Source organism: Thermobia domestica, chromosome 15, assembly GCF_964235325.1.
Source record: "Thermobia domestica chromosome 15, izTheDome1.hap1.1, whole genome shotgun sequence".
In the NCBI taxonomy this organism is placed as follows: Eukaryota; Metazoa; Arthropoda; class Insecta; order Zygentoma; family Lepismatidae; genus Thermobia; species Thermobia domestica.
In genome coordinates, this window is record NC_137468.1 from 59,988,342 (window position 1) to 60,014,381 (window position 26,040).

Here is a 26,040-nt window from a genome sequence, read left to right on the forward strand (position 1 = left end):
GCGAAACATGGTCGCTTACTCTGAGGGAAGAACATCATAGACTGAAAGTATTTGAGAACAAGATCCTGAGACGAATATTCGGACCCAAGAGGAACGGGAATGGGGAATGGCGGAAAACTTCATAACGAGGAACTACATAATTTTTACGGTTTACCAAACATTGTTAGGGTCATCAAGTCTAGGAGGCTTAGGTGGGCAGGTCATGTAGCTAGGATGGAAGAAAGTAGAAACGCTTTCAAAGTCTTGACTGGAAGACCAATCGGAAAACGACCATTAGGAAGACCTAGGCGCATATGGGAGGACAATATTAAGATGGATCTCGCAGAGATAGGAACACAAAGTAGAAACTGGATTCAGTTGGCTAAGGATAGAAGTCAGTGGAGTGCTTTTGTGAACGCGGCATTGAACCTCCGGGTTCCATAAGCCATAGAGTTAGTTAGTTAGTTCTACGTTCTCACTTTGTAATACGAACCCCGAAAGTCTCATGGCTTTGTTTCAGCGCACAGCCTCAAAGAGCGTTAGCTTCAAACTACATCCCAGTACGTCAACAGTGACAAAGATTCCCGTAGCGCACAGACAAGGAGTACGTAACAGACAATTACTGTACCTTCCTAAATGCACTTGGAGATCTGTTTCGATCGACTAGATGGCGAAGGAACTAACCAACGTTCGATTGAGTCGTAAGTAATTGGCGCTGTCAACAGTTTTCGCATGTGATAGTAAATGGCTTGTTATAGTAAATGTCATGTTTTTGTTCCTTTCCGATTGTCTGTGAGTAGTAAATTCAGTGAGGAAAGAGTAGATACAAAATTACCCGTACAAATGATCTGTCTGGCACTCATTTATTTTTGCTATTGTAGCAACCAGTAACAAATAGAAACAACCATGCATTTAAATTTCTTGGCTTATTGCATCTAGGTTTGTACTTTTTTTATTATTATTATTATTGGGACCTGCCTTGATTCGATTCTCACACCTCAGACAGACACAGATTTATGTCGTTTCATCCGGATAACCAGCATAGGGTAGTAACAGTCTATTTTCGAATATCAAACCATACTGGAAGAAGCAAATTCATGTGTTTCTTGTGTGCTAACAGATTGCAATAAACAGCAGAAATATTTCCTTTTTCTTTAAACTACCGCTTTGTTAGCTTTCCTTAAACAACAACTTTTTGTTGTTGACCTATCTCTGTTACCTTAGCAACTGACATCGACAGCTACAATCAGGAACAAGGAAGAAGCTGGTGGCCAGACCACATCTACGACGCATTTGACAACCATATAAAAACTTGGGACACTGAGGTTAATCATCTCACTTTGGGGCCAGAGCTAGTGCTGGCTTCTCATTCGCAAGATCTTACAGAGAAACAGAAGCAGGTTCTTGACAGCAAGTCCAAAAGCTTGGAGCCTATGGACTTTGGTGCAAGCCAGGCAGCAAGAACTCCAATATCAAACACAGAAGTCTACTGAGTCATAATCTCAATATGGTGTCAGGAAATCCCTTAACCCAGTTGCCTTCTAACCTCACACTTTATGTATTTGCACGCTTAATTTTGGTTTCTGCAACATTTCTATCGAAGTATTGAGTTCTATTTAGATAATTTACTATGGGACATCTCCACCCATTTAGATTTAAGTCTGAGTTATTACAATTGATGAATGCTTGTCCACCTCTCACATCTCCGATAAGATACTCTTAGAGTAAGGTATATCTTTAGTTCGATCCCACTATCCGGTATTGGTTGGAATATGGTATCGAATACTGAAATTTTACTACAGGAAGATATTTTCTTGTCTGTGCTGCACACCATGACTCCTTTGCCATACGCCAGTCGTCGATCAGATTCAAAATTTCCACATCGCTGGCGTCAGATTGGAAGGTAGGCCTAGTTTCGGAGTCGTGATGCAAAAGGCGCTACTGTCTCATCATGTAACTGTTCACGTGAGAGTTCGAGTTTTTTTTTCTTTTGTCTATATATTTATTATCTATACTCGCAGTGCATCATGCACAGGCAATCTGTTCAGTGTTGCAAGTAGGTGCCTTTCGAAAGTAGATAAATTATACACAAAATATGGTTTAAAGAAATGTTAAACTTGAATGTAAGAGAAAACTAGAAATAAAATAGGAACAATATTTTTTTACCATACAAACTTAAATGGCCTGGGGTTGAACCAGGGACCCCTCAACATCAGAGATGAGCTCCTTACTATTGACCTACCGTAGTCCCACTTGTATATTTACAGAAGTCTACAATCTCCCGTCCTCCCCCCTAAAAAAATATGAAAATGTTCAAATGTACAAAAACGCAACAAAAGAACGTTTTAGTCTTCAACGTGCAATCCGGTACGTTTTAGTACATTTAGCCATCTTTGACTCAAATTATCAATTTCGGTCCGGTACTACTCACCAGTGGCAAAGGATTCCAGGTCGGCGGTTTGCACCTCGTTTAGTTGAGTTGATTTTGAGGTTAAAGTCCTTTCAGCACCGAGGCTGTGAGACGGAACCTACTAATTAAGGTGGAATCCGAACCTCATGAGCTCCCGCCGGGAATCGAATCCGGGTCTTCTACGCCAAAGGCGCGTACGCTAACCGCTTAGCCACGAAGAAGCTCTGCACCTCGTTTATGTTCCAAAAGTTTCTGCTGCAGGAAATGTGTACCGTCGATTGGAAAAATAGCAGTTTTAGGATTGCAAGGTTCGGTGAATAAATTGGGCAGGGGAGAAATTCAATTCCTTACAGTTTCAAGATTTTTTTTTTTTTTTTTTTGGTTCGAAGTGGTAATATGAACCAGAGCTTGGTCTGTTCGTTGAAAATAATGGTCGGCGTCGATAACGCAACCACTTGGCAACTAATTCAAAATGGATCGCACGCTCGAAGTTCCACCACTACACACATCAGTTTGAGCTCGAGCCTTTCTCGTTTGACCACCGATTTCAGAATTTCACCCAGAATGTCCAACCACTGGTTTCTGAAGTACATGGCTGCGAAGGAAGCTCTATCTTCTATCGTACGTTTGATATCACGATCACCAAATCTCTGATCAACCAGTTGACGACACAGCAGATGATCGACTCACCACTGAACCCCAGCCTGGTCGGATTATCCGTAAATCACTTTGATAACATACATGATAACTAAGCTAAGAAAAATATTGTCGTGACATAAGCAAAGACTGTAAGGAATCACTAACATGACGATGCAGCTGTAGGCAATGGCGCCGACTATCCAAAATTTATGTGGGCGCATATCAATGCCGGGTAGTATTATCCTATATGTTTCCAGGAAAGTCTCGACGTTTGAGTGATTTATTTTGGAACACTGTCATAAAAGCCTGTGCTGTGATAAAGTAAAATATACCGGTACTATAAGGATAAGTTGGGGCTGCCCTAGCTCTGTCGATAACACGGCTGACTTAAACGCAAGAGAAACGGGTTCAAACCGGTCCAAACTAAAACTCTTGTGGGCGCGTCGCACCCACTAGATTATTTGTGTGGGTGCAAGAGTCCCGGAGCCCCGGAGCCCCGTAGTCGGCGCGCATGGCTGTAGGACATTACGAAGAACAACTTAAAGGCCTGCCTCATGATGCCTTAATGTGTGGTCAGCACATAGACTATTTTCGCGGTTAATAGTCTACTGTTTTCTTGACCGAGGTTCGATATTTCTTTATTTCAATCCACTTCCCAATTGTCCTTACGACACTGAGTGGACGCCACGATACCAACACTATCTGGTGAGTATAAACAGTCACTCATTTATCCTCTGGCCACATCCGTCACTGTTGACTTTGCTGATCTCAAGAGAAGCGATATTTCAGTGCGGCTAGAAAGTTTCAGAAATAGCAGAACTTTATGAAGATTGCAAATTTTTGTTTTGGTAAAAATAAACGCATTTCGGGTACTTTTTGAAGCAACCACGTATAAATTCGAGCACGAAATTTCACGATTTCTTAAGCATAAATATAAGATGAGCTGAAATCAACTGGCAAAATGAGTTAACTAAAGCCTGCATTTCACAAGGAGATACTAAATTTTATGCAAAGGATTTGATATATCTGAAAACTTTACTTTCAGTGTCTGAGAATACTTTTAACAATGTAATGAGTTTCACGATTCGCCACTAGTTTTCTACGCTCTGACAACCGTTTCCTGTTCTCACTGTATTTTCAGAAATGAATGAAGCTTTCTATTTTAGCCACCAGATGGTGCCATGTCGTTCTCTCTCTCTCTCTCTCTCAGTTTCTCGCTCGTAGCTGTGAACCCTTTAATTTCAACGCACGCCACATTCGTCTTCTGCGCCAAACCCTCCCACAAAACATCCTTCACCGGAAGTGCGTTTTGTGACGCTGCACCGTCCATTCGTTTTGGACACTCCTTAGGGACTTTTCACTAGGAGAACGGGAATGGATGGAGAACTACTGATTCCCTTCCATTGTTTTACCCTTCCACCTCCCCCGCGCGGGGCACAGATCCATATGAAGTCCATCTTTGTTTGCTGTATCTGTTAATCAAGTAGTGGTGCGTGCATTTCCGTTGTCCATCCTAAACTTTTTCTCCCAGTGGGCTCTTATATCTAAAATGAAAGTATAATGCATTATCCTATTATATGAAGAATAAAGGCTTGGAAGCATTTTCATATACAGGATACTACTACTTAAAAAAACTTGTGCACTCTAAATATTGATGGTTGAATTTATAGCGTGTTCTTCGGTAGGAGTGACCTTTCCATAGAGCTTTCCCGTAGCTATATGCACCTTAAGCGATCCAGGTTCGATTCCCGATGCGAGCTCGTATGGTTCGGATCGTTGTTAAATCTACGTCAAACATAGGCTCGTTTCCGAAAATGAACGACTCAAAAACCCACCACCACCACCATAACCAGTGTCTTATACACTTTAAGAAAATTGTGGAAGTGCATGCTTTGGAAGTGCATATGGTCCCAAGCTATTGATGGTTGTGATGAGGCAACAATAGGGTGAGTTTGAATTTTTTTAGACGAGAAAACATAAGGTTAATTGGAAATGTTTGATGCATCTAGCAATAAGCATATCATTTTGCGCAGAAATGAGTAAAATGCGCTAAATTGAATTTGTTAATTAAAATTGCAAAATGCGTTAAGCTTTTTTTTCTTTCTTTCTTATTTAAAAGATTCCTTCAACGTTCTGTTTCAGAGGGAACAAAAAATAACTTAGGATGGGTACCGTCCGTTCTAGGCCTTCCCTGGCTGCAGGCCTGCTATTCATGACTTCTTCGAGAGAAGCAAGGATGAAACAATGTATTGCCAGGATGGATAACCAAGGTGAAGGATGGTTATTCATTAACTGTGAAGCTCCTGCTTTTAATGGGAAATTATAAGAATTCTTGAATTATTTTGTACACCAGTAGCTGGAAAATGAAGATATTCTTTTGAATAAATAGATCTACTACCAGCGGAGACACAGGACTAATAATGTGGTAGAAGAATGAAATGATAAAATAAATAGATTATTTCTACCGTAAAACTTGGTAGACCCCATCTGAAGGTTCATGACTTGATTTCCTCCGGAAGCCGGAAGCATGAACGTAATGTTTCTGATAATGGAGCTATACCTCTCTAGGCAGGCACGTAGCCAAGGGGTGGGTCCGGGGGGTCCGGACCCCCCTTCGGAACCAGAAATGTAAAAAATTAAGGAAGAATAAAAACAAAAAGAAACGAGAAAAAAAGAATCAGCGTTAAAAATATAAAGCTATAGCAAGCGTTTGGTTACTCTTTCTTATGAGGAGCTTTGTGTGGAGGAAACTGGGGTGGGGGGCAAGTTGAAAATGGATATTATTGTAACGGAGCATTCCGAATTCCATCTATCTCCATGCAAATCCTATGGATTGCAAATTACGATCGATAAACTGGTTCGATCAGATACTATCAGAAGAACTTAAAAAACTCGGAAGATTATATTTTTTAAAAGTACTTTTTGTTATACTCTTTTACTTGAGATTCTTCATAGTTCGTTATTAAAATACTTACTAATATATACTCATTTTATTGTCCTAAGAAACCAATATGGATATGCTGCCAGTAAAATAGTTTAGATTGATCGAGCCCTTGGTGTATAACCAGAGTATTTCATGTCATGCCTTCCCCCCATCATTACGAAATCCTGGTTAAACGAACCAATATATGTTTCCAGTAAACTAGTTTAGAATGATCGAGCCACTGGTATGATAACCGCAGTATTTCGTCACGGACCCCCCTATTATGAAATCCTGGCTACATGCCTGTCTCTAGGTAGTGTATATAAAAGACTGATGAGACAACTGAGAGATTGGTGTAGATGTATGAAGTTATTGGTAATTTCTGAAAATACCTGAGAACTTTCGCCCATGCTTAGAATCTGGATTTATGCACAATCTCCTGTGAAACTGACAGTGCATAATGATGCTGATACCTCATGCTCATATGCAGTATATAATAATAATAATAATAATAATAATAATAATAATAATAATAATAATAATAATAATAATAATAATAATAATAATAATAATAATAATAATAATAATAATAATAATAGTACTGGATAAGCAACTGTTAAGAAACGGGAAAATACCGCAAAGTGAAGATCAATATTGATCTTAAACAAATCCAAACAGTTGAGTATTCGGCCGGGGTTCAAACTCTTTTGCGAGTCTCAGACTTGTAAAAAAGTGCGAGAGAAATTGGTGTTTAATTACTAATATTAATGTCCAAATAATAATAATAATAATAATAATAAACTGTACCATCTCAACATTTTGACACTTTCACTTGACACTCTGGCATATATATTAATAAACTTTCGTACAATTCAATTTAACTTAAGTTCGCTTATGGCTATGTGATTACCATACTCATGTTCGGCGTGGAAAACCCCAAGTTCGATTCCAGATGAAGTTCCTGTGATTCGGATCCCACGTTAAGTTGTATGTCAATGTCGCTACTGAAAGGGATGCTAAAATCGGACCAATTAATTCGAATTAAAAATCCATTCTATTTTTGATAGAACAAGAAAATAAGAGTTTGACATGTAGAAAAGTGTTAGATGAAGAAAAAAAATATTATGAAATAAAACTGCCGCTTTTCGTAGTCTATTTTGAAGAGGAAAACTCTCGGAAACAGGCAACCCTGAGAATGACGCAGAAGAAAAGAGGTAGCAAGCAACAAGGCAAAGGGAAGAGGCAACCCTTACTTGAAAGCAGCGTTCACAGCACCGTGAAATTACTGCGGCCTGCGTCCACTCCACTCCCTCAGGACACCCCCTGATGTACGACTGTTTGCAATGGCTTAAGGATAAATTCAGATCTTCTCTCTCTCGCTCTCTGTTTCGTCGTAGTGAGTGAGAAAGAGAGAGAGAGAGTTGGTTCGTTTGTTTGCGTCTGTGGACGGCGGCCAAAGGGTAGACCTGGCTACGAATGAACTTTTACCCTCAGAAACAAGTCTTTTTTTTTTCTAAGCCGCTAGAAACAACGAATTTAAAATTCACTACATACAAACACACACAAAGGGAGAGGGAGAGAAGAGAGAGAAAGAGAGAAGAGGATACAGGAAAATAAAACATGAAAGGGACTCAGAAAGAAAGCCTGACTAGAATTCACCTTACAATCAATTGCAGGACTTAATTACATTCTTTTTTTTTTAAAAAAAAAAACAACCAAAACACTGCATTATTTATTAATGTAGTATTCTGAACGATTGGCATGCGTCTTGTGCGTGGGACTAGAGCTTACCATTTTGAGAGACAATCTAATTTCGTAAGAACATTAGAGAACTTATATCAAGGAGATTTATTTATTTTATGGAACTTAGGCTCCCCCAAAAGCCGATATTACATTATAATTGACGAATTCGGTGACGCTGTACTTGAGCTCTCTTGGTGGAGGGATAGTGTGGTGGGAAACGGCGTATACTGTGAGGATTGATCTTGCATGGTGATTTGTGGATCCCTCAACTGCACCGGATTTAAGTCCCAGTCGTGGGTTAGTGTCGACATTAATACTAGTCCCCATTCTTCATAACCTCTGTATTGTATATGGAACCAAAACAACAAGAAAGTATCGAATAGTTATGAAATATGCGGATATTTTACCACGGATAGCATTATGTGTTGTGTATGTATGTATGTATATGGCAAGTATAGGAACCAATATGGCCTATACTACTACTATTAATAATTCATAATTATATGTAATATGTAATGATAATATTAGCGAAATAATACTAATAATAATTATTGTGCTTATCCTACATGTTTCGCTCGAACATAAATGCTACCTGGCCAAACAGAAAGAAAAAATCGATGCAATCTACTTATATTTGAAATAAAGATCTTTCAGTATAACGTCCCGTGATTATGCCTGTTAGACTAAGACAAATGAATGACGATGGAAGAATAGGTGGAATGAGAAAGTGGGAGGAAATTAGAGTACCCGAGAAAACCCATTAATAATTTACTTTTGCCGGGATCGAACCAGGGACCCCGCGCACTAGAGGTAAGCCCTCTACCACAGAGCCACCGTGCCACCTATATTTGAAATAAGCAAACGGAGAGAGAGTCTTCCATTCGACGAATATTGCAATAATGAGTTAATATGAACAGTGATGATTTCAGCTTACTCATTGGTAAGTGGAGAGGGGAAGGATTTGAATAAATGAACAATGCAAATATTACTACGAAAATACCTCTAATAGGTTGACTGCGATCGGAGAAATGTTCCTGGGGGAGGAAGAATTTAGTAGTTTCGGGGATAGTCTTCCCCAGGTTACCCCCTGAAATCATCACTGCATGTAGGCATCTTGTATATGACTCTTGTCTGTTCCACAATAGCTTTTCAATACTCCCGATTCCATTTAAAAAATACAGGGTGACCCAAAAGTAGGTATACACCCCTGCATTGATCAAGTATAACATTCTAGCTTGTCGATTTATTTACTTCGGCTGTTCCGAGCTTAAGACATAAGTAAAAAGACATTAAGAACAAATAATAAAAAAATAAGTCTACCTGATGGATAACAATAAGAAATTATACAAAAAGCAGTGAGTTGATCACTACGGGACTGTATACCTACTTTTGGGCCACCCTGTATTGTGCAGTCCATTTCGAAGTTTCTGAATTATCTCTCTCATTATCAATGAATCGATCAACGATTATAAAGGTAACTAAATTTCAATTTGTTTCACTCACTTTCAATGGCATAACCAGAACTTATGCAGGAATATCTTGTATAAAACGCTTCATTGATTCGAAGAAACGATCACGCTATCCAAACCACGTTATTTGAGACCTACTTATAATGAGTTTAAATTAAATTCGCTCATTACGAAAAAAAAAGGTAGTAAACTGATTTAAATGAATATATACCTAGGTATATAATACCGAAAATTCTTTTAAGTATAAAAGGTATAAAAGTTGGTTCTAAAAAAAATACGTGTGTATTTCGTCAATTCTAAATGAAAAAAAAATACATATTTCAGTTTTATAACTCGTGATTACGACTTGTAAAGCCTGAAGGAGACGAATAATTAACGAAAGGAACGATTATGATGGAATGAGAATGTGGGAGTAAACGGAAACCCCATGAAAATTCACGGACGCGATGTTGTCCACCACAAACCTGGCCTGACAGGAACGTACAGAGGGTTGGGTCCTGGGGATTCGAACCCTTCCCCCTCCAAAAATCCCAACTTTTCTGTGATTTTAGTGTAATTTTAGAGGTAATTTTAAAAATCTTAATATAATTTAGACTCATATTCAATTTCGACTTCCCAAAAACTTTGGACCACTCCCGAAATAAACTCCTGAGTACGTGCCTGAGGCATAAGATCGAACCAGGGACTCATCGACGAGGGATTTGCGTTTAACCACTGATCCACTGTGCCCCATTCTTCAATTGCTGTTAAAAATCACTATTTCAGCAACCAATACTTGTCTTGTCTTGTACAGTAGTTTCAGCTATACATACATACGTCCTCTTTATTGATTTTATTTGATTATTTTTAACCGGATTAATGAAAGGAGTTCAGCAAATCAACCATGATAACCAAAGTATTCTTGTAACAAAAGGAGCAAGTCTGATAACTGTATATGTTGACACACAACTTCAACATAGATACATCGATTTTGAATTTTAATATTTTTTTCGTTTGCTTGAAAGACAATACCTTCTCGGTATTGAAATATACATTTCTTTATCATTTGATGATAATCTTCGGAGCTAAGCTATGAAAAGCATCAATAGATGCTGAGTTAATTACGACAAAGCAACATGCTTATATGCAACCATACATTTTTTAATGTGATTGTGGTTGCATAACAACACAGGCGTTGTGCTGCAAATTTTCAGAACACTTTCACAGTACATTATACTCTCTCTGTCCTTTTGTATAATTTTAAACAAGAGTGTAAAGTCAATTAAGATGATTTTTTAAAAAAATAGTTTTATAATTAATAAAAAATAAACTGACAAAAATACTGTTAACTCGTCAAAATGTGGGTAATAAAAATAGCGTTAGAGCAAAATTCACTTTGTTCCAAACCGTATTACTCAAAGCATTCTTGTAAACAAAAAGGAAGGATGATAGTTTAATAAATACATATCCTGAAATTTCTCTTTTAAGCTCCGAGCATCCTTCGTCGTAAATGAATTCGCCATTGCTTGTTTCAACTGTGCAAGTAACCAGTAAACAACAACAAGAACAATAATAATAATAATAATAATAATAATAATAATAATAATAATAATAATAATAATAATAATAATAAAATAATAATAATAATAATAATAATAACCAGTACTTTTTCCTGGTGGTACACAGTGTCGGTACATATTTTCTATAGTTAAAAAAGAAATTTCTCAGATACTTGTATTTGTTATTTTTGTAATGATTTTTTGATGAAATGATTTTTTTTTAATTAAAGATTTGAAGATAAAAACAAAAGTATATGATATGTATTTAAAAGTAATACAATCCGTAGATGGCAGCACCTACTAATTTCTTCCCTATCCCTTGCTAAGATTGACACTTGTCTTCCCGGCCAATCAGAACGCATAGAATAACATACTCCAGGAAAGTACCGGTTCTTTGGTTTTCCATAAAAGTCAATAATAATAATAATAATAATAATAATAATAATAATAATAATAATAATAATAATAATAAAAACTAAAACCGGTTAACAAATCTATGAAATAATAATACGAAAATAATTTCTACAACACAGTTGTAATATAATATATACGTCTTGACTTTCAGAAATATTATTTTAACTTTAAAAAAAACTAATTGGGAAATTAATTAATAGCTTGTAACCATAGGAACAACTTTATAGGTTTCTTTCATTAGCCGTTTTCTCATAAGTTCAATAAAGATTGCTTGGTTAGTGCTTTTTTTTTTATTTTTCTTAATGGCGAGGAAAACTACCCAAGAACATTTTTCATTTATATATATATATATATATATATATATATATATATATATATATATATATATATATATATATATATATATATATATATATAAAAGTTACAGGTTGCACTTTTGGAGAACGCGACACAACCCAAGAACATTTTAATAATTTATCATTTGTACATGTTTGGTCATCACAGTCGAGAACTTTTTTATTATTATCATTCAGTTTCCTATCCTTTTTCTTCTTTCTTCTTCGCAGTAAGAACGTAATCTATTCACGTAATATATAACTGCAAATACTATACAATAATGAGACATGTAGACATTATAGCAATAACATTATATATCGTATAATATATAAATGTCTTTCATCCATATATAAATGTATATAACTCAACGGCGAATTAATGAAGGAAAAGAAAAGAGAAGGCAAATATAGGCAGGGAACATGGATACGATAATAATAACTATATATATGTATGTGTGTATGTATACTGTTTTAAATATAGTCTTAAAGATCAATAAGTTTTAAAATAAGACGTTATTATGAGCCTAATAACGTTACCTCAAAAGGAAGGTTGTTGAGGACCTTGAAAGAAGGTGTCGCATGCTAAATCTTTTACAACCGGACAATTTGCGTCACCATCGCCTCAGCCTGCATGCCGATACATTATTGTTCTGCAAACTTTCTTATCTAACGTAGACTAATTTGTTTTCTTAATAGCGAGAGAGAGCATTTGTGTACTTTTTATTAAACTGAAAGACTTCGTTTACTTGATGACAGAAATAAATATTTTCGGATAACAAATTATTTAGTTAAAACCATGTCAAATTTAAATTTTTTGGGGTACATTAACAAATGTAATGTCTGGTAAGTTTAGTATAGTCATTAGCAACAATCAGTAGATGCCGATTTCCGAAATAATAAAACAATCTTAAACATACATAAAAATGCATGAACATATGTTTCAGTACAACTGGAACGCCTAGAGCAATTACTGGAACGTAGATGACTTACTATCTGGGAATTGAGTTGATTTTAACTTCCCTTTCAGCAGCGAGGCTATATGAGACGGGACCTACTGATTAACGTGGAATCCAAACCGAATGAGCTCCCGTCCGGCACCGAACCCGGGTCTACCATGCCAATCGCTTAGCCACGAAGGAGCTCTTACTACCTGGGAAAAAATATCATGAGCTAAGAAACTCGTACTACCACTAGAAGTGGGATGCACAAGAGGTTACGTTTAACAGCCTCTAACAGATTAGACAACACTTCATAACTTGGTTGCTTGCACAACAGGAGTAACACTTTTATTGAAATTCGAACTCAAGAGGGAATAGGGATTCGAATAGTTTTCATAAATCTAGTCTCCCCGCGCGGAGAACGGGCAACGCTCAAGGTGTTGCTCGTCATTATTTATTCTACTCGGTTCTTTATTTTCAATATTTTGCACAAGAATTATCCTTTCGTGCGAAAAACGGGCATTTCAGCTAGCTGAAATATGATTTTCAGTATTATACAGGGAACTGGGTTTCCTATACTGAAAAGAAAACCGGATTATAATTTTGGCAAGTCACTCAGAAATTATTAACATCAAAAGGATATGTATGATAGCTTCCGCGTGGCTATATGGTTTGTATACGCGCCTTCGAAGCGGAAGACCACATTTTGATTGTGTGTACGATATTTCGATATATCAATCGATAATTTCAAATTTTCAAATATCGACATCAAAAATATTATTGATCGATATTTTGATATTTTTCGATATTCAGTATATTTCAATGATTCGATATTCTATATTCTTCAATGGTTTCGATACATTTCGGGGTACTATGGTGTACAATAATTTCGGAGATTCAAAATTCAATAATCTATATTTCTTGACGATGCGATTTCGACATTTGTCCAGCTGTTAAAAATTCGATATTTTTCGATATTTTAATATATCGATCAACTTTCAATATTTAATTGATATTGACTTTTAATCTCCACAACCGGATCACCGCGTTGCCCCAATTTTAATTTCTGGTGGATGTTTGAATAAACTAAACTACCACCAACAAAGAAGAAAAGAAATTGTAGGGTGTGTATACCTGTTTTCACTGATATCTGTACATGGTAATTCATTTTCAGGTTATAATAGACTCTGGATGAAACAGTAATAATTGGAAGATGTAGCTGAGGATAAAACAGTGACAGCTGCGCTCTTGAAAATGTACTTTTGTTGATCTTTAGCAATTTTGATAAATTCAGTAACATTTCTTGGCAAGAGTTTCATAATAAAAGCTATATTTAAGGCTATGAGTATTTCGTATATTTGTATGGCTAAATGCTTCTCCAAATATGCTAGATTTAGCCAATAGGCCAAATTGGCATCAGTGCCATCTTGCAAACGATGACATCACTGCGACGGAATAACAAATTCTTTGCGGAATGGAATTGCGCTATGACCGTGTGATCAGCCGTTTGTGAATGCAGTTTATTTTATGAATCAAAACTCAATTAAATCTACTTTCCACGGAATTCAAAAAATAATCTTAATAGAACAGAGAATAGAAGCAGTAAGAGGAAAAATTACCGGACATTTAACGTCCGGTTTTGAGGCCGTACCGGACACAGGACAAGGTGGTCAAAAACCAAACTGTCCGGTAAAATTCCAGACGGTTGACAACTCTAGATATACACTACTGCAGATAAAGTCGGAACGGACAATCAGCAACATCAGACGGCACCCATTTAGTCCGCTAAAGCAAGTGATATGTTTATTTGAACAAAAAAACAAACAAAAAAAAAAAAAAACATTATTTTGTGACACACGAACATTTAAACAAAGAAACATGCAATTAGTAGGTCACATAAAATGCTATATCGACCTCTACGACAGTAACATTTCGTATTCCATTAATGATAAGCGTAGGCGGTTCTACATAATCAAGTAATAATAAACAAACACGAAAACCAGACCGATGTATTTGTTACTTGCTTGCTTCCTTTTCATTTTTTTTAAGCCGCCGCGGCATTGCGAAACTAAAATGTAAATAATGAAGGAAAACTTAGTATTTCTATGAAGCGCCCAGGTTATTAAGCGATTAACAAAAGATAAAATATTCAAACACACTTAACGATTTTTCAGCCAAAGCATGCAAGGTCATTATAAATGACTTAGTATTTCTATTCTACTACCGGATGCTATATTCAAAAAATAAATAAACGTATTGTCATTGGAAACAACTACGTAGCTACATGCATTTTACATTAATAATATACTATGTACAATAAAAATAATACAATAAATTATTATTTTCTCCCTTCATCTGAGCAGGCGACATAATAATATACGGCTCAACCAAACACTGGCGTACACAGAATTCCATCAAAGAGGTGTTTCAAGCATCCAAGCTCATATCATTCAAAGAAACGTTCGATTTTTGTATTCATATCTTAATATAGTCATTTTTCATTTGTCTAAATCTTGTAGAACGGGACGTTTAGACCTGAAACCCCCTTTGTGCATGGTACTGTATCCAGGTATATTACAGTTTGTGTTTCATTAAATTTATTTATTCTAATCTTTGTACGATGATTTCTTACTTTTTCTGCATGTGTCCAGTATTAACGCTCTTCTTCATGTGTTTTCTCGATTCCAATTGTTTTCCAATTCTTTTTCCACATGTTGTGGATCACTATCGGATATTCAGATTTGAGTTTTTTTTTTTTTTTCATATACGTATTTTGGGTTATCACTGGGTCGTAATTATTATAAGATGTCTAATATCTTAGACTTCCTTAAGGTTAGTGACAGGTGAAGTTTGGTGTTTAAACGTTTTAGGTATCAGGTAATATAACTAAACACGTGTTTCTGCGTTTCTTGGTATTTTATATTGAAAAGGAGAGAAAGGGGTCGCTATCTCCTATCACTTGAACCGGCAGAAGTTGGTCGATAATGCAAGAAGTATGCCACGAACTTTTAAACACATTAAGATACAAATGCAATATTCACTAAACCCCCTCCCTTCTTGTGAGAAGAAGGGCTAATACTATTCCTGTTACATAGCGAAACATATTTGGAAGCCATTCATTCAAAAGTATCGTTTCAATCCTCAAGGTAACGAATCAATATGTTTATATAAAATGGAAATAATTGTGACGGATCTTAGTACCATTACTAACACAACATTGATACTGCTAACAGTATATTTTGGTATGAGAGTAGAGATGGTTAATGGGATTCATGAACCTCTTGCACTGTAGATTGAAGATTATCTGTCATTACAAGCTTATGATTATAAGATTTATGGCAAATATTCACAGAGATAGTCGTTCGATATCAAAATGTTCAAATGGTAAAAAAAAAAAAAAACGCTTAACAAAATCAATACGGCAAACCACTAGTGAAAGTGGCCGAATCTGCCACATGATTGAAACTTCTAAAGAAGTTAAGTTTCGCTCTTGGAAGTTGCGTTACTCTCCGGAATGTTGTCATGAAGTATGAGAAGGTGATACTTGCTTGCTATGAAGACTGGTCATGTTTAACAATCCTATGGAGTGATTATTAGGATGCACACGAGACAAGATTTGAGGCTGTATCGTCTCGAAAATGTGCTGTAAAAGTGATGTCTCGACTCGAAAAATACATATTTCTCTATTGGAAGAGCTTTGTCTCGACTCGAATTTTGTCAGGAAAATTCTGTCTCGTCTCGTCTCGTGCGCATCCCTAGTGATTATACTTTCTTTCATGTGGGGGGATTTGTCGATCACTAAAATTTGCCACTCCTGGGCATATCCAGTAAGAAGCCTGACGTCACGCCATGGGATTACTTTGTGTAGGTTAAGCGAAAGGTGATACGCAAGCAACAAACCACAAACGCTCGATAAGCTGAAGGATTGCGTTCTGTATATTGTGACCAATATATCATTGGAGTTCTTACATAAACTAGCCGAGAAGGTTCCTAGATACTACGGAAACTAGTGCCTATGCGGAATTTTAACACTCAACACAATTTCTACCCTTGTAATATATCTACTAACACTTATTTCACCAAATCGGGCAGTAATAAGAGAAGTTTTATTATGGAGTTCATTCTCATCACCCCTTTGCACTTTTTCAGTGTCTCCTACCAAGAAAGTAAGTTAGGTGTTGCTTTCCTAAATATGAATATCTTTATGTTGTCACCGGGGAGTCCACTGGATCTGGACCTTCCAATTTCCTTCCTCAGCATACATTTGTACACTATCTGAATAAAACTATATTTGCTTAACGGAGAAATGATTGATGTGGCATGAAAATAATCTTTCTCTTATAAAAGCAATCTAGTTCTATCGTTTTTTCCCCTGAAATATATAGGTGGAAATATTTTACAATTGCTTATCGTCTTTCCGGGTGCAGAATAATACAGCCTACCCGTTCAATACTACATAGACGTATGGCTTGTACCATTGGATCTCTTCCCCGAAAGCTTGGACCTCTCTCAACAAAAATTTCTGGGTGCGCACCTGGTTCTAAGGAAATCAAAGATTTTAATCTGCCTTTTAAAGTTTCCCCCAATCACGGTAAACTCATACGTACTAGAAAGTTAAATTAACTGTTAAGAGTCTTCATCCCGGCGAAATTAAAATACCGCTAATTTTACAGTAATTATGTGATATCTGCAAATAGATAAAAGATAATTGAAATATGGAACAAGAGCGCCCTAGACAATAATATTGCGTGAGATACCGTTATCACAAGTCACCTAGTGACTTTCCGTTTTCAGCTGTTTAGAAACGCGAAAATAAATGCCGATTTTCAAAATGGCTCGAAATCGAAAGCAGATAAGTGAGTCGTGATAACGGTTTCTTATGTAAAATAATATTGTCTAGGGCTCTCTTGTTCCACATTTCGATTATTTTTTTTTTTATCTATTTGAAGATATCACATAATTACCGTAAAATTAGCGGTATTTTAATTTCGCCGGGAAGAAACAGACGTACATCCTAATAAATGTGAGGGCGAGAGTACATATTAATAAATGTGACAGAGAAAAAAAAATCATTCGAAATACAAAATTATCGAAGCTTACCTCAGTTTTTTGAAGATTGAGTGGCGCTGCTGACTCCTCTGTGATGACCTCCCTCTTAATGGCTGCCCCCGACAGCATCGCCTCTCGTTCCTCCTCTACGCCTCCCTCCGCCATTTCAGAGTCGCATTCCGCCTCCTCGCCTAACATACATACAAAATTATAAAGTTAATATATTCCAACTGCGACAAATTAGTCTTAACAACACTATAACAAATGCAATAACAATACATATATGAGTTAATTAGTATCCACTTACGATCTAGATAACGTATGATAAATATATGAAACATACACATTCATTCTTTGGAGATTGTATACATACACGTTTTAGTATCGAAAATGAAATTTTTTAACGTCCCAAGTTATGCTCTTTAGGCCAAGGAAGACAATGATTAATGCAAGTGAATGATGATGGAAGAATTGGTGGAATGAGAAGGTGGGAGGAAGCGGAAGTACCCAGAGAAAACTCACGGACACGATGTTGTCCACCACAAACTTACTTGGTCGAGATCGAACCATGGACCTAACGCACCAGAAGTAAGCGGTCTACCAGTGAGCCATCGTGCCCTACAATTTCAATATGGATCTGAACCAGAGCTCTTTCTTATGAAACAAAATTGGAACTTATCATTTCGGAAAAGGTGTTGCGGAAAATTGTATCTGGTCAAGGAAAGTATATTTGTTTCTATTAGAAGAACTCTCTCTCGCCTTGGTATTCTATCTCGTCATGAAAATTCTGTCTCGTATCGGAAAGTGCATTTGTTTCTATTGGAAGAATTCTGTCTCGCTATGGTATCTTGTCATGAAAATTCTGTCTCGTATCAGATAGTGTACTTGTTTCTATTGAACCAACTGTCTCGCCTTGGTATTTTACATGAAAATTCTGTCTCGTCTCGGAAAGTATTTTTGTTTCTATTGGAAGAACTCTGTCTCGCTTTGGTATCTTGTCTTGAAAATTCTGTCTCATATCAAAAGTGTATTTGTTTCTATTGGAAGAATTCTGTCTTGTCATGGTATCTTGCCATGAAAATTTTGTCTCACCTCGTCGGTAACCAGTACTGTAATGTATTCGATGCTCTCCCAACGGGAATCAAGTCCGGGACATTTTTCATCAAAGCCATAAGCTCTAGGCATAGAATAGGGAGGGGGCGGAATAACTGCTAGAAATCTAGATGAAAACAATAATATTATTACAAAGATCAGGATTCTATTTTATTCTTTAACCGAAAACAAGAGACCGTCTTTGGTACGTTCGACAGTTGTCTAGGAAAGTCGCTTTTTGCACGTTTCTCAAATTTCATTAAGTTTAAGATATGAAACGACATTTTTCTACCTTCATTCATTAGATTCTTTTTCATTCTTTCTTTCTGCTTATTTTGATTCCCTCTACACAGTGATTGACATATTTTTATAAACAATTTATACATAACGTATTACAGGGGACAAGGTACTACACAAAGTACTACAAGCTAAGGGAGGGGAACTTTCGTAATGTCCTATAATGTTATATATTGCTTTATGAAACTGTATGGAGCTTTCTTCACTCAATTCGTAGCGACAAAATATATATATTTTCATCGACATGATTACCCTCAAAAGCCGCCACTGATCAAAGAGTTTCCTTGTGGCTATATTGTTAGCATATCTGCCTTCAACACAGGCGACTTGGTTTCGATTTCTGGTGGATGCTGTTTATGTAGTTCTGATGTCACGTTAATCTGTGGATCCATGTCTCATATAAATATAAGCATAGCTTCGCTATTACAGCAATTTTCGATTGGGTTAGATGAGTTTTACTGGGAATATATATATCAATGCTGAAAGAATATATTTTACAAATGAGAAAAAATAAGGCATATAAAAGGAAAAGTGAATTGAGATAATTTTTAGCACTTGACTTGCTGAGAGAGTAAAACAAAAAAGAAGCTTCAGAAAAGGGGAAGTGGGAGAAAAAAGGAGAAAATGAGAGGTGCAAAGAAAAGATAGGGAGGAAAATATCTGAGAAAGTTTAAAAAAAAAAAAAACGAAAGCATCTCCAGTGTACACTTCATTGAAAATCGTTTCATCCTTTCAAAGAATAGAAAAAGAAGAACCTGTTGCAACAAGCAGAAAGCAAAACGAAAAATATCTATAAAAAGAAGAAAGAAAAGAAAAATCGAAGAAAGAAAAAAAAGGAATGAAAGAGAACGACGAGACACGGGAATAGTAGTAGTAATAGTAGTAGAAGTAGTAGAAGCAGTAGTAAGCAACAGTAGTAGTGGTAGTAGTACTAGTAGTAATTTGACTGGTAGCAGACATGGATACATGGTAAAAGAGAGAGAGAGAGAGAAGCCCAGTCGCGTGGCAGGAAAACTCTTCGCGTCATAGTAGGGAAAAAAAAGTAAAAGAAAGAAGGAAGAGAGACGATGAGGAGAGAGCAACATGGCAGTTCTCTCTGTCTCCCTCTCTTCCTGATCGTCGTCTGCCCCTTTCTCTCTGCTTCTATTAATCTCTCTCTCTCTCTCTCTTGCCATTTTCTTCTTTCTTTCTTTCTTTTGAGTCACAGAGCAGTACAAACTAAGCTGGCTGCTGCTGCTCGGCTCAAAACGATCCAAATCTTCTTCTTCTCGACCACTTCTTTTTATATTATATATATATATACACCACAACCGTCAGCTGTGTGTGTGTGAACTGCAAAAGCATTTTGTCTCCCTCACACATACAACTTGCGTGTAGTACGATACTGTGCATATGTGGTGCGCTTCCGTCTTCTTCCTTATTTGACGCCACGGAGACAGAAGTTAATTGCTCACCTCAGCCATTGCGGTTGCACTTATACATCGTTTCTCTTCACTCTTGCCAATACCTTTTAATCTTTCTCCCCTTTTCGCATGATTATTATTATTCTGACCTAGTGTCTTTCTAGCAGTAAAGTAAACCCATATATTTTGCTAGATTATCTTTATAAGAAGAACACGTATATGAAATAATAATAATAATAATAATAATAATAATAATAATAATAATAATAATAATAATAATAATAATAATAATAATAATAATAATAAATGTCTTCGCTAAGACCACTCAAACACTTTTTTCTAGCAAAAATTCTAGTGAATAACTAAGAATATCAAAAATGCAGAAAGTGAACTACGATCTACAAAATGTTACTAAACTAATGTCTTTCCAAACTTCTTATAGACAGGAATTATTGCGCTGCAGTTTATGCGATCAAAACTTGTCGCTCAAATATACTTATACCAGTCGTATTAAATTCTTTTAAATCCTTTAAAAGGCTATATTTTTAGAACCCTAAGTAGGAAATTTTAACATGTTGTTTTGAGACATAATTATCTCAGTTAACCAAAGGAAGATTCACACTTGTTTTACTTAATTCTTCCCATACAGTAACTTTCAAAAAAGGCGATCATGATTTCTTGAACAAAATTTTACTTACTCAGCATTGGCTGTTAGTAGTGTTGTAAAAATCTCGTCTCATGGGCAACACTGGCTGTCAGATGATACCCTTATTACAAATTTAAGAGTTACAGATTGCATAAACATCTAGGATACAATATTTAATCTTAATCCTTATAAGGTAACTGCAGGTATATACGCCAGTGCAGCTAAATACGCCAAATGTTCAGTGCTGGGACGTTTCCGACGAAATCCGCTAGAATGCACTTTCAATATGTCAGAGTCTTGGGCAAGTCCGATTTGACTAATACTCCGAGAGACAGAGCTGAGACCGCCATGCCGTGTAGTGTTGTTTGATTCGGGAAGGTTCCGTGGAAGGACGTTATTATTTCAGTAGATGTAAGAATCCGTTATTAATACAGTGCTAACTCATAACATTGCCGATTGTTTACAGCAATGTACGCCTTATTTCGTGTCCGTCTAGGAACACTTTGTTTTGTAAGTGTAATTTCAGTATTTGTGATTTCATTGCTACTAAATCAATACCAAGCATGGTGCAGCGAAATACGACAGGGCCTGTGCAGGACTGACCACAGAAGACAAAGAGGTTTTCATTTGTCCCACATGTTTCATGTAATATTGCTATAGTCTTTTTAAGCCACAATACAGTGACACTGTACTGTTTATCTTCTTATGGACTAAAACTTTCCAGTTTGGAACTTCGTTTCAACTTTGGAGATTATCGTTTTTACATTTTATCTTATTATCTTCATGTTGCATCTTTTTATTCTGTTTTTTCTTCAGCCACGTTGTGTGGTAATATTTGAGTTTGTATAATGTAGACGATATAAGCAGTTGTAAGATTTATTACAGGTTTCTAGTAGTATCCTAGACTTGGCGTAATTACATTCACGTGTTGGTAAATACGCCACTTTGTAACACTTTTTTCTTTTACCTTGAGTACAAAATAGAAGTGAGTAGTATCATTGCCACATTTTTCTCTACACGCGGAAAATGCTACTCTTCAATGCACCTATGTTGCTTGTGTTTCATTAAGGCAATAAAAAATCCAACACTTTTAACATGGTGTATTTACCTGCACCTACCTTATATAAACGCAAGACGCCACAGTCTGTAAGTCCCGCTAGTTTCTAATACTTCACAGTCAAGCTAATACGTGTCGCTAGTTGCGCTATCTCCTATCTGACGCCAAGATATGACACTACTGTGCAGGCAATAACTACTACAAGGACCGCAACGATTCGTAAAGCCTGGGCTCTACACTAATCACAAAACTATTTTTTCCTCACATGTGATGCATTACAAGAATTCGGTACGTTTCGTAGAGCAGCCTTCCGAACGGACACTTGAGAAAAACTGAAACCGTAGAAGTGTGCCAACGACGTTGCCAAACTTAGAGAACACGGCAAAAGAGCGAAAAAGAAAACCCACTTAAAGAACAATTACACGAACACTGACAATTATTAGATTTAAACGGTAATAATAACAGCAGCAAAATATAAAACAACAATAACAAGAAAAATAAATAAAATGAAACTTCGCGACAATCCGACAATACTGTACGCTCGGCGGATATTCTCCGTATAGCGCGACATATGACACTGACAAATATTCATGGATGGGAGGTTGACGGGCAGGACATATCCTCGCGTTCTATGGTGACACTCGCAAATCTAGGTCAAGCCTCACGATTCGTTGCGATCACTATAATATCTAATGCTTGTCAGTTTCTTCAAATTTCGAAAATTCTCTTGAGTAAATTCTTATTCGCGTAGTAGCAAAAAATATTATAAAATTACACGTCTCGGATCGTAATGTTAATTGCATACGTACGTATTACGTCCCGTTAAACCACACAATAACTCTTGAACGAAAGTGATTTTTATAAATTTTATTTTTTTCCAATAGATAAAGCGATTACCTTGGTTGAGTTCGTTTAGTGAAGTCAATTACTTAACATCTCTTCAAGGGTAAGTGATTTTAACGCTGGGTATTCATAACCATTTTCTACAGGGTGTCCAATATACCATATCTGGACAACTACATACAGTGTAGCCAAACCCAAACTATCACTTAACTCAGTATGATTGTGCTTATTCCGTAGAAAATACGAAAACTCGATTTAGGGGCCGTTAAAAAATTTTGTGGCTGCTGATCCAAAAACTAAGTATTGGCCAAGGTCGCAATCTTTTGATCGTTTTTTCTTAGGCATCATTCCTAAAATTCTTGTTTTTAGAATATAAGTTATGGCATATTGTCGGGTTTTTGCTGAATCATTGATTTAAATAGAATTGTTAGCCGTTGGTGTAGAGAAAATAATTTTTTAAAAAAATCTTCACCCTTCAGTAAACTACTCTTATCTTCATGTGTAAAACAATATGCGTAAATTTTGATGCGTAGTTTCCGAGAAAATCGAAAAAACTCATCTTTATGGCACTTAACCCTACAATGCATAGTGTGGCAGATATGGGTCATAGTGGTAATCTGTAGTTGCTAATGCTTTTTGAACCCGATTGGGAACGTTCGAAGCTCTTTTTTAATTCTACAGTTTCCGCTTAGATGGCACTTTAAGCGTACCGTACTTCCATTACTCATTTTTCTTTTCTCTTGCAAGATTTTTTTTTTTTTTTTTTTTTTTACAGAAAATAAAATCATGCATTGTAAGGTTTAAAAAAAAAGTAATTCGTGATCAACAAAATACACTCAAAAAGACGCCACGTAATGTAATACGGTGAAATTGATACTAAAATAGGGGACACAGTGACATAGTGGTACAGGCCTCATCTGTAATGATCCGTGGTTCGATCCCAGGTAATGCGATTTTAAGACTAACAACATCGTGCCCGTCAGTTTTTTTTCTATTGTTCTCCCATTGCATTACGCATTATCATTCCATCAATCCTATCCGCCTTTTTTTTTTTAATCTAAAGGGCGTAATCACGGGACATAAAAGGTAGAAATTTAACTGCATTCTTGATATTAAAAGATATCCGTATTCAAGTATTTCATTGTTTTTTTTTTCAAGAGTTGAACGAATATATTGTAAAGTACATCCGTTATAAATCGATAATATATGTATAGGGGGACAGCAAGTTACTAATACTTATATAGAATGCATACAAAGAAAGATCATAATTTTCAACTTCAATGTTGAGTACTCAACGTCAGTTTTTACGTCGTAACGAACTGTAATATAGAATAAGTACATCTAGCAATTAAGGTAATGCTGTCAGTAGCATTTTCGTCCTTATGTAACTTTTTTTTTTCATGTGTGATAACATTAGCGAATAAAAAGACATGTGGTAGTACTTACTATTTGAAGTAGCATTCAATGTTTTTATTGTTAATAATATGTGTCAAAGAGCAGTTGTACATAATTAAATAAATTGAAACAAAAAAAAAAAATAGACTTGTCTGTTTAACATTTGAAGGCGAACAGGATGGATAGGGTAGAAAGGAGAGCATATGTTAAACATACATACATACACACACACCTACAAAAAAAAAAAAAAAAAAAAATGCTTCCTGGTATCTTTACTGAGCTGTACAGCTGTTTGAATCACGAAATATTAAAGTGTTTAAATGGAAAGAGGTACAAAAACACATTACATAGGCCTCTTTAAGCAAAAACAATAGCAGTTATAAGAAATGCATACGTATGTACAGTAAGAGACTACTACACATACTGCATACTTCATATCTGTGTGACACTTTCACCTAATCAACTTAATTGAAATACAATCTTGGTACTCATTGGTTTCTTTCTTTTAAATCTATAACGTAAATGGTATTACCAAAAGAATGCTCTTAAAACACTGTACTTATCTCTCTCCCGTACAAAAAAAAGAGGAGGAGGAGGAGCTGTAATTTGGTCAATTTGATATACTTACTTAACATTCATATAAGACTACAAGGTGAAAAGGTAATGCAGAATCTTAGTCACATATTTTTCTTTTGTTTTCTTAGGAAAAAGAGAAACTATAAAAAATGAAGAAAAAACAAATAAACTAAAGTAGGATTTTCATATGAGAATGTATAACATAAATGTGTTGACTTGAGCAATTCAATACTTGTTCTTTCTTGAATGGTTTAGTGAATAATAAATATGTAGATGTAATACAACAGAGTCTTAACCTTTCCCAGATTGTGGGTGGCTTCCATAATTGGGACTAAGCATGATGGCTTACTGTTAATGGGCTCACCCCTAATGCGAAGGGCTTCTAGTGCAATCCCAGGTCGTGTGAATTTAAGGTGGACAAGATCGTACTCATGGATTTCTGCGGAGTTGTACTGTTTTCTCCATCATTTTCATCCCACCAATTATTTTAGAATCATTCACTGACATTAACAAACCGTTTCCAAAATACCTTCCTTCAGTTCCCCCCTCCCCAGGGAGTTATACGTGTTTTTGGAATGAATTTTAACATAGTTTACTTAGTTCAATTGATTTTGTTACGTTTTTTCGCTAATATTAAGATATAATTCATAATTGTTGAGTTGATTTTGAGTTTAACCTTTCAGCAGCGAGGTTATATGAGACAGGACCTACTGATTAACGTGGAATCCGAACCACATGAGCAGAATTCATAATTATCACAAACAAATGGTTTAGACAGGTTAACAGCGATATTAATTGTAATACTTATATTATATTGGAATGTAATTTTACAAGAAAAATGCTGACAAGGAATTCAAATAATTCGTTGTGCTTTTACAGAAAACAATTACATCCCAAGTCCTACCCAAAATAAAATTTCTCTTTTATCTTGAAATACCATAAATTAATATATTGTCTTACGGAATATTTCTGTTAGACATACAAACATGTTTTGCGTTCCAAACCAACTTAGTAATCAATTTATGTGATCTTTCGACAGAAGTAAAAGAGAGGGGAAACGAAAAAACACATCCTAATCCATCTGAAAAACTAGAGTAAATGGAGGAAAGGTGGCAAACGGTTAAATTACATAGGAAAATAAGTGTATAGATAAAAAGTAAATATAAACCACATACATTATATTGCATAAATGTAATTCGCATGGAGTCACCCAGACCTATAACACACTTATCGATTCACATGTGAATACACGTGGATCATAAAAAGCATTTTTATGTTTGCAGTAAAGTTAGAA

The 26,040-nt window shown here is 36.0% G+C and overlaps 1 protein-coding gene across 2 annotated transcripts in view; it reads right to left on the reverse strand.

The window, feature by feature from the left end:
* The window catches only part of pdm3 (POU-domain protein pdm3), a 381,040-nt gene that overhangs the window by 272,079 nt on the left and 82,921 nt on the right, over positions 1 to 26,040 (reverse strand). For both annotated transcript variants that reach the window (XM_081739722.1, XM_081739721.1), the window contains exon 2: positions 17,489 to 17,628. In XM_081739722.1, coding sequence (XP_081595848.1) covers positions 17,489 to 17,602 — 114 coding nt within the window. In that variant the 5' untranslated portion in view covers positions 17,603 to 17,628. The remainder of the gene's footprint in view (positions 1 to 17,488; positions 17,629 to 26,040) is intronic.